Genomic DNA, 10,597 nt, shown 5'->3' with positions numbered 1-10,597 from the left:
TTTCAAAATTAAAGAATTTTTAAATTTTCTATCTAAGATATTTGGTTTCCGTAACATTTAATTTTTAAAATTCAAGAAATTTGGCATGTTTTCCATACCAAATTATATACTCTTGTAAATTAACCATGTGCTTGGATATTAATATTGTCGTAATATCTACGTTTGAGGTAACAATTTTCAATGAGCTTTTTAATATAGTCTTATACTGTCGGTACGTCAGTCTGTTCGTGTATATTTTGTAGAATAATAGTGTCTTGTCAGTGGATCTCTCGGTTTGTCTAGTACTAACCGTGCTCCCGAAATCGTCGACGAAAAATTGTATGCGCACACACATACGCACATCCGCACACACATACGCACATCCGCACACAAATACGAACACACACATCCATCCATTTTTTCTAAGGTACGCCAAAATGTTCAGAAATCTTTGAAACGCAAAGTAATCTCAGTGCCTTGTTCTGTATAGTCTGTAGTCTTAAAAAATTAGGCAAAGATATTGTGTTAAATTTTGTTCGATAAAAAAACTATGCTTGTGACTTTTTATTGTTCCCAAAACATAGACACATCAAAGCTCGGAAATTTGTAATAATGAATGAAATAAAAACTGTGAGATATAATGGAACGCCCAAAAGTGACGATAAGAAAAGAGTGCTTTGAATATTGGAAAAAATCGTTGACATAAGAGCATTGTATCTGATAAAAATTAAATTGAATGCTTCTAATACATCTTATCAACTACGAAAAGCACTGTCACCTTCGGCGTTATCAAATAAGTATCATGAATTAACTAGAAGTACCCATAATCAGGCTTGATCAGTCCGAGGACACCTCTCTCGGCTGCATCTCTCCCATCCCCAATAGAGGCCCATAAACAGAATCCTTTCTTTATCCCGAATTTTCATATTTCGCTTTGCTATTTGCTTCCAAATCCCCCGAAAGATCTTAATGACGCGGCGACCAAAGCAACTGAAGTCACTCTCTCGACTTATAATCCGCGCGTCGCGGGATTAGCGTTCGAACGCATTAAAACACAGGACCGAAATGGGAAGAAAAAGTCAGGAAAAAATAATAAAAAAATGTAAATTAAATAAAATCACTTGTCAGCATTCTCTGCTAAATATAATTATTTTTTATAGATTGCAGAATGAAAATAAAATAAAAAAAAACTAGTGGTAAATATCATCGTGCCTTAAAGCAAATTGCTGGAACTTCCCGTACCGTAACGAAATATTCGACAAATATTAAATGTTTTAGAATTATTTCAGTTGTCTAATATTTCTAAGTATTATATATAAACTGAATTACAAAGTAAAAATCATCTATTTAAAGTATATAAGTTTTGAGTTCTGAGCTTTAGAACCTTAGCCAGAAATAAAAATAAAATCTGAATTATTTTCGATATACAAAAAAAAAATTGTTTACCCGCCCTAAAAACTGTATCCATACATACATACACACAAAACACGCACGCACACACACATCCATTTTTTCTGAGGTATGCCAAAATGTTCAGAAACCTCTAAAAACCTTTCGGTTTTCGGCCCATTACTATAACTTACCCTATGGGCATTTTATTAGTGGTGAATGGTATTGTGCCTTAAGGAAAATTGCTGGAACTTTCCATACTGTAATTAAACATTCGCGAAATAAAAATAATCAATCAATATTAATAAATGATAATTGTTTCAGATATTTTAAAATAATTATTATGAAAACTGTAAATTTCATTGTCGTATTTTATAAATCTAATACAAGTGCTTATATTTGAGCGACGAACTTTATCAATGCTTATCTATAAGAACGAAAACATATTAAACAAACGCCGTCGACAAAGCAATATGTTTTTTGAAACACTCTAATCGGTTGTGCCGTTCACTGAAAAACGGTTATTCTTTACACTTTTTACGCCGTAACTTCCAAAACACTAGACCTGCCTTCGCAAAAATGTACGCAATCTGATTTAATTCATCAATTTTTCTGATAAAGATTGAAATAACTTAGTACCTACTTATAAAAAATTATTTATAAAAAATAGTAAAGTTTATATTACTATGATTAAAATATAGTTATTATTATTTTTAACGAATGGAAAAGCAGCTATTGAGTTGTTTTTGCAATATGTCACTAAAATATACAATGTCCCTATTACGGCTGACAATTGTAAATTCCAAAAATTTACTAAATCTTCTTAACGAAACAGTTGTAAATATAGCAGTGAATTAAAAAAAAATCGCCCAATCAATACAAATTAAATGTTTTGTAATAATTACAATCGAATGTGCCTTTCTCTCAAAAACTGGTTGTTTTTGAACTTTTTGCTTCAAAACTCCAAAACGGCTGGGACTGCCTTTGCCAAAAACTAATCCAGACGTCTCTGAGAAAAACGTACGTATATGTGTGAATTTGTCTAATGTATATAATGTAATTTCAAAATTGAGTTCGATCCCGAGCTCGGTCAGCTCGATATCAAGCAGTATAACAAATATTATCTGAGGTTTTTGTTATAGATCTCAAAAATGATCTCAAGTAAAAATCGTAATTCGTGGGCATTGCTGCAACATATATACGCCAAAACTATTAAATATACATATCTAATATAATATATATATATATATATATATATATATATAGTTAAAGTTTAAAAAAAGAGTTATTGACTGCTCGTTTGTCTTCTCAAGAAATATGCTAGAATAAAATATATCGCTTTAAAAAAAACTAGATGTGATAATTAATAGCAATTTAAATTACAATTTAAAACTTCAGAACAGGTGAAGGCAAATTAAAATTTGAAATTGAAACCGTAGTTGACTTGTTATCTGAATTCTATTCTAAATTTCTACATAGTTAGCAAACTACATAATTTAATACCGCAATTTAATTATAAAATCTGAGTGAGTTATCGCATTTAATGTACAAGCTAATTATAAATAATGAGTAAAATATAAATGAATTAAAATAAAGCAACTATTTTATTCAATAATTGAATAAAATACTAATAGTTATGCCAACATTTTGAAAAAACATATAAATTAAAATCAATAGAAATTTGTTAGTGATTGCACGATCAAAATTTTTTGTTAACATTGCTCAAAATTACTATTTATAAGTTTGAATTATTTAAGATAGATATTAAATAGATAAATTGTTTGAAATACCTGGAATAAGAGCGATCTTTGAGTAATTTATATTAAAATGCTTTTTATTTTAGTGATCTTCGTTATATGAAAAGGTTAAATAATTCCGTATGAAAATACCTGTTTCACCCTACATTACTGAAAAGTCTTTTATTTTCAGAAATCTATGCGTATGTGAGTGAAATGCCAATTGGCGAGGTATGTTATTTCTAAATTAACTAGTTGTCTGTATATAATGAATAAGTTATTGTCTCCACAAAACAATTATATATTTTTTATTTTGCTTGTAGCAAAATTTCAAACTCCATTTATCAATAGCCATGAACTACTAGTAAATTTTAAAATTACGCTAAAGTATGAATGAAGTTATTAAAATTATATATTGAAAACAAAACAAATTAATAGCAACTAAAACAACTCTCAAACTATAAATTTTATCCCAAAGTTAGAGATTCTTTTTGAAGTCTAAGATCAAATTATGGAATATATATCACTTTTTGAGAGTAAGAGTGATATAAACACATAAATTTAACAGTCATTTATACAAATCATTTTAATTTCTGAAAAATAACTACAACTTTTTCTTTAAAAGAGTTGAAAATATGCTCATATTTAAGCTTTGTGTCATGAAAGCTCAAATCAAGTCAACGAGTTAAAAAGTGAGACGGTAGTGTAAATTTATTTCCTAATTCGTTTCAAATGGTAAATATCTCGAACAATAAAGCTTAACAATCAAATCGTATGAATACGATATTAATATCAAAATCAGAATGATCTTATTTCAGTAATAAATATTAATTACAGTTAAGCTCTCCTAACACCTCAAGCCTCGCTATTAAGCGAAACTTTACCGCGCGAGTTTGAAATAATATAATCGTTGTTACCTAAATTACCTAAAGCACACTTGCATAATATTTATACGTTCATATATTTATGTACATACATTTGGAATTGCCGAGGTAAAGTTTTGGAAACCCCTAACCTGAAACGGCTCTAACTCTCCCGTTGCTGTGCTGTGTGTAATCTTTGAATTTTCGTCAACAATAATAATTTCCCTGGGAAAAATCTTTCGAATTAATGTTATTGCCTTTGTATGCAAATGATATTTTCACCCTGTGGTAGTGGGCGACGTTGTAGCATTCTCGTATGTTTATTTTGGAGGGTGAGTTTGTACCTATGTGCTGATGGAGATTGTTCGTTAAAAACGCAGAGGTGCATCTATAAAAATACTTTGAGAAAAAAATAGGATACGCTTGCAAGACAATATTGTGGTCATACAATTATAGGTTCAATTATCCTTACTAAAAAAAACCTAATAGATAATTCAAAATAACTTAGAAGCTGCCCAGCAATCTTGGTCAAAATCTAATCAGCCCAATTTCTAACAAATATCTTTCGAATAGTTGTGAATTCTGTTCGACTTGCAGGTCATACATAGTTGATATAGAATCATTTGATCAATAATTAATCTTCAATAAAATTGAATAAATTACAAGATGCAAGAGACAATTTACTTTGAAATAAGTTCAATCTAGTGCATAAATTGAAATAAAAAAACGTTACTAAACAACATACCGGATGATTAAAAATTACGTAGAAACGACTCAGGCAATGTTGGCCAAAATCTAATAAGCACAATTCCTGACAAATATCTTTCAAATAGTTTTGAATTCTGTTTGATTTGCTGGAAATTTATAGTAGTCATACTATTATTTGACCAATCAATAATGGTCAATAAAATTGACTAAATAAGAAGATGCAAAAGATATTGTTACTTTAAGACAAGTTCTATCTAGTGGATAATTTAAAATCCTTACTAAAAACATACTAGGTGATTGACAATTACTTAAAAACGGTCCAGTGGATCTTTGCTGAAACCTAATCAGCACAATTCTTAAAACATATCTTTTGTTTCCTGTCCCATGCAGGGCATATATAGTTGTCTCACAATTATTCGATCAATAAATTAATGGTCAATAAAATTGAATAAATAAGAAGATGTAGGAGACATTTTACTTTAAGACAAGTTCTATCTAGTGGATAAATTGAAATCCTTACTAAACAGAGATTAATTAAATAGATGATTAATTATTGCTTAAAAACAAACCAGGCGAAACCCAATCTGCACAATTCCTAGCAAATATCTTTCGTACAGTTTTAATTTCTCTTCTACTTGCCGAAACTTGGACAAATATAGTTGTCACACAATTATTTGATCAATAAATTATAGACGATTAAATCAAATAAATAAGAAGATGTAAGAGACATTTTATTTTAAGCCAAGTTCTAGCTAGTGAATAAATTGAAATCCTTACTAAAAAACCTAATCAGCACATGTGATCTTTGCCAAAATCTAATCAGCACATTTCGTAATAAATAAATATCTTTCAAACAGTTTTAAATCCTGCTCGACTTGCTGGAAATATATAGTTGTCACACAATTAATTGAATAAACAAGAAGATGCAAAGATGTCAATAAAATTGAATATACAAGAAGATGCAAAAATGCAAATTTAATACAAATTCTATTTAGCGGATAACTAGAAATCCTTACTTACCAGATGATTCAAAATTTCTTAGAAACGGCCTAGACAATCTTTGCCACAACCTAATCAAAACAATTCCTAACAAATAATGTGAATTCTGTTTGACTTGTAGCGCACAAATAGTTGTCACACAATTATTTGATCAATAAATATTGGTCAATTGAAGTGAATGAATAAGAAGATACACAAGACATTTTACTTTAAGAACAAGTTCAATCTAGTGGATAAATTGAAATCCTTACAAAAATATATACTAGGTTAGATCTAGCTAGTGGATAAATCGAAATCCTTACTAAAAAACATAGAGATTGGAAATTACTTAGGAATGGTCCAGGAGATCTTGGTCAAAATGTAATCAACAGAATTTCTAAATTTTTGATGATTTTAATCTAACAGTGAATAAATTACTAATTTCCATGCAAAACTATTCAATGTGAATCAATGCTGAGTTCTATAATATATGCAAGTTTTAAATAGGTGCAAAAGTTTTCAAGAAAATGCCGAATATTTTCTTCAATTATGGTGCCAAACGACTTATAAGAAGACTTGAAACATAAAAATATTAAATTTGCGAGATGAAGTTTCTGGAAAGAACATAAAGAAATTTTCAGGATGACAATGAATCGAACGAAATCACTAACTGAATTTATTTCAACCAGTTAACCATGATTGTCAAGTATACTCGTCATGAAGATGTAGCAAAATTTTGTGTATTGATGAATATATTCGTCATAAAATTCTTCACCATTGTCTACTTAGATGGCAAATTTTGTAAAACAAAAAACATCTTCAAATCTCAGTTTTCAAGATTTAAAATATTTTGAGGCCATTTGTAAGTGAAACTAAATTTTATTTCCTCGTTTTTTGTCGCAATTATGATATCATTTTTATATTCATTTAGAGCTTCTTATTGTTTACAAAACTAGATATGATGCTGGATACCGTACCTACTGGTAAAAATCTGAACGAATAAAAAAATGTTATGTACATATTTATATTTATTGAAATATATATTTTTTGAATAAATGAATGAAAAGTGGCTCTATACCTCGATTTTGACGACACATTAGAGTGTACACAGTTCAATGAGCGTGCCACAGTTAAATGGTTAAATAAATGATTTGCTTTCCATCACCCGAACAATAAGTCCTCTGAATCGTTTGCAATCCTCATATTCTTTCAAACACATGTAGAAATATCAAAATAATTTTTAACTTACAGGCGAGTGAGACTAGCAAGGCAAACGGTCGGAAATATCAGGCTAATTTATATCTTTCGTTGGCGTATGAATTATGCATACATTAGCTACCAGCAGGGACAGGCGTACATCCACAGGCTCTTTACATTGTTCGCCACGATACGCGATGTAATAATATAATATTCCTGTACAATAAAATCTCTTGCTTTGCCTTGCTATTTCGCATTTAAAGTTTTATTTAAAGTTTTCGAATGGGGGATGGGGGATGGGGGATGGTGAACGCCTATCTTTTTCCGCCGAAACGCCAGCGTAACTTTGTGCAGTTAATTTCTCACTGAATACCTCACTCTTTGGTATGGCGCGATTTAAAAACGGAATTTTAAGATATATTTGGGGAACCATTAAAATATAACTGAATCGTAAGAAACACATACATAGAACATCTAGTTATACATTCTGCCACTGATACCAAAATTTTATATTCGAGATTGAATATATATTATGATCTACAATTATTGTTAAAAAAATGTCTATAAAGCACTCACCGACAGGAAACTGTATCTTTGCCACCTGAGAAATATCCATTGGGCCCCCAACGTCTAGGCAATTCCATCAAAGAAATACCTTTATCACCAAAGATGCCCAACCAGATACTGGCTGGACTTGTCTTGATCCTAAATACGTTTCTAATGCAGGGTGGATTTGTACACACCAAAGTCTGGAAAAATAAAAAAAAAAAGTTAGATTCTTTGTCAATATCGAGCATGTTATAGATGTAGTGTCGAAACAGTTATTATTTAACTTATAATGTTTATAAAATGATTCAAAAATTTTCAATCTCAAAGAGTAATAATATGAAGTAGAAAGTGAATTAAGTAACAAAATTTTTGCTAAAGACAAGTGATGGTTTAGAAATTCAATGATAAATATCCTTTTACAAAATCGACCTTTCAGAAGTTTTAAAATTTAAAATAATTATACTATTATTCTAGTGATGTGCTTAGGAAATGATCTTAATAAAGCTAGTTGCTTTTAATAATACAAGAATAGTTACGCCGATGTAATAATCTGCCAAATAATAAAGTAGCATTTAGAGAGTAACCTTAACCAAGCTAGTTGTTAAGCTTAAATAATATTAACCAAGTTGCTAAATCGCTCAACTAAATACATAATATGTTGCAACCACCGGTGGCACCAAATTATGTAGAGATCTCACTGATGACACCAAAATTTGTAAAGATCCCACTGATAACACTAAAATTTGTAGACCTCCCACCGATGTCACCAAATATAATGTTGGATCCAACCGTTGCCACCAAATAATATGTGGAGAGACGATCAGTATAAAGAAACAAGGACTTTTGAAATGATTATTTCATATTATCTCAATTACAACTGATTTAACTGCCTAATTGCAAGCTTAAAAAAATATCTTAACCAAAGTGCTAAATCGCTTAGTTACTTTACTAAATAACATGTTGGAACCACCGATGACTCCAAAATTCGTGAATATCCCACCGGTGACACCAAAATTTGTAGAGTAGTCGGACACCAAATATAAAGTCGGATCCTATCGCTGCCAACTAAATATGTAAGGTCTGCTGTCACCAAATAATATGTAGAGCCGATCAGTATAAAGAAACAAAGATATGATTATTTACCTCAAATTAAACTGCATGATTAAACTGAACTGCAACTGACTAACAAGAACTAAAACAAACAACTTTTTTAAGCAAGCTTAGAAAATAATCTTAATTAGTTGTTATGCTTAAATAATCTTAAACAAGTTGCTAAATTGCTTAGTTGCTCTAAATAATATGTTGGAACCACCAATGATATCAAAATATGAAAAGATCCCATCGATGACACCAAATATAATGCTGGATCCTACCGCTGCCACCAAAAAACATGTGGAGAGCCGATCAGTATAAAGAAACAAAGACTTTGATTGATTATTTCATATTAACAACTGACTTAACTGCCTGATTGAACTTAACTGCAACTTACTAACTAGAACTAAAACAAGAAACTTTTTTTTAGCAAGCTTAGAAAATAATCTTAACCAAGTTGGTTGCTTATAGAAGAATAATTACTCCGATGTCACAATCTATCAAATAATAAAATAGGAAGAAAACTTACAAAATCCACTATCTCTTTCGCGCCATCTCCATATTTTCTGATTTCTGATTTCTCTTTAATTCAATTAATTCAGCAATAGAAAAATACAAAGGATTAAATACCATGCAAATGCAGCTCAAATTATGTAACAAATATGCTGAAGTTATGTAACAAATATGCTGAAGTTTTAGAAATGTAGTGATTGAATTTGGGCATCAACAATCATGTATTATATGTAAAGTATCTCTATGTATTATAATGTTTTTATCACGATTATCAAAATATTCAATAACAACAGAATTGGACAAAGTAAGAGCCCGATTTCTTTCCAGTAATTCAATTTACAAATGCGAATAAAGAAATGAAAAAAATAGGGCGTTTCTATTTCTGTCGGCGAAACCATCTCGTATATCCTGATATCGAATGACTTTTCGCCTTGACGAGTATTTCCGCTAAATATCGTCCTGACAATGATTTGATTACGCGACAATTGAGAACTTCTCGTCTTGCAGCCCCATTGCTGCATAACTGAGAATTTTTTATCGTTGACATTAATTTGTGTGAATGGTTGTAATACTAAGACTATGGATGAAAAAAATATGTGGGCTATATTATAGGAAAGGGGGGGGGGGCACAAAGAACCAATGTGAATTTTAGCAAATATACTATAAAACGCAAACCAAATACATGAAAACGAAAAACGCATATCGAACAACAAACTATTTAACTATGTTAAATTACCATAGTTATACTCCCAAGCTAATCCATCATTGTAAAGCTGTTTTTTTTGCTTTTATTTTCAAAAAATTGTCACCTGGTCGTTTTTACCCCATAGGCGAGGTGAAGATCCACCATTTTATTTGTAATAATAGCTACACAGTTTAATCAACGCCATGCAGTTTAATTATTAGGTTAAACAGCAAAATACCATTGATAAAAGCCATTGCCTAACTAACTTTTTTCTTATAAACTATAGAATTTGTAAAGAAATAATTCTGTAATATAAGGTGAGTATCCTGAATAAACGCTATCAATTATATATAAATACTAATTAAAAACAAAGTTTAGAAACAATGATTCTCTTTGTTTTTGTATTTCAAATAAAGCTTAGCTTATGCATACATAAAATTTAGTTTTGGTCATAAAACGAGGAGTTCCCATCTTATCTACATATTTTCATTTGTACCGAATTATGGCAATTATAATTTTTTTAAATAATACCTAACTAAAACCATAAAAACAGTAAAATGCTTCAATTATAAGATTTACAAGCATATAATCAGGAATGCTTTAATTATAAAATTGATTTTAATGGCCGTAAAAAAATGTCGTTTCAACACTTTTTACTCATGTCATAAAACATCGATGACAAAGAAATACTGTACAAATTAAATAGAAATACAACTGAATAAAATATTACCCTGGTACACTAATATGTATATCACTAATCATTTACAGACAACCCCATTTCTTCTCATTTTTCGGTTCACCGTTTTTTTACATCGACGATATTTAGTCACTGTCATCCGATAGTCCTTTTTCTTTTAATGTTTTGCGATAAATTAAATAGGGTGGGCATAGAAAATTAATATAGATAA

The 10,597-nt window shown here is 30.1% G+C and overlaps 1 protein-coding gene across 1 annotated transcript in view; it reads right to left on the bottom strand.

Moving 5' to 3' along the window:
- The window catches only part of LOC113377526 (nuclear pore complex protein Nup88-like), a 276,647-nt gene that overhangs the window by 133,362 nt on the left and 132,688 nt on the right, over positions 1–10,597 (bottom strand). The window contains exon 2 of the mRNA XM_026617875.1: positions 7,427–7,599. Within this exon, the coding sequence (XP_026473660.1) occupies positions 7,427–7,599 (173 nt within the window). The remainder of the gene's footprint in view (positions 1–7,426; positions 7,600–10,597) is intronic.

Source organism: Ctenocephalides felis, unplaced genomic scaffold (assembly GCF_003426905.1).
Source record: "Ctenocephalides felis isolate EL2017-DRISC unplaced genomic scaffold, ASM342690v1 CF-g0.4_SCAFFOLD_01886, whole genome shotgun sequence".
NCBI lineage: Eukaryota > Metazoa > Arthropoda > Insecta > Siphonaptera > Pulicidae > Ctenocephalides > Ctenocephalides felis.
This window is presented reverse-complemented; position numbering and strand designations above follow the sequence as displayed.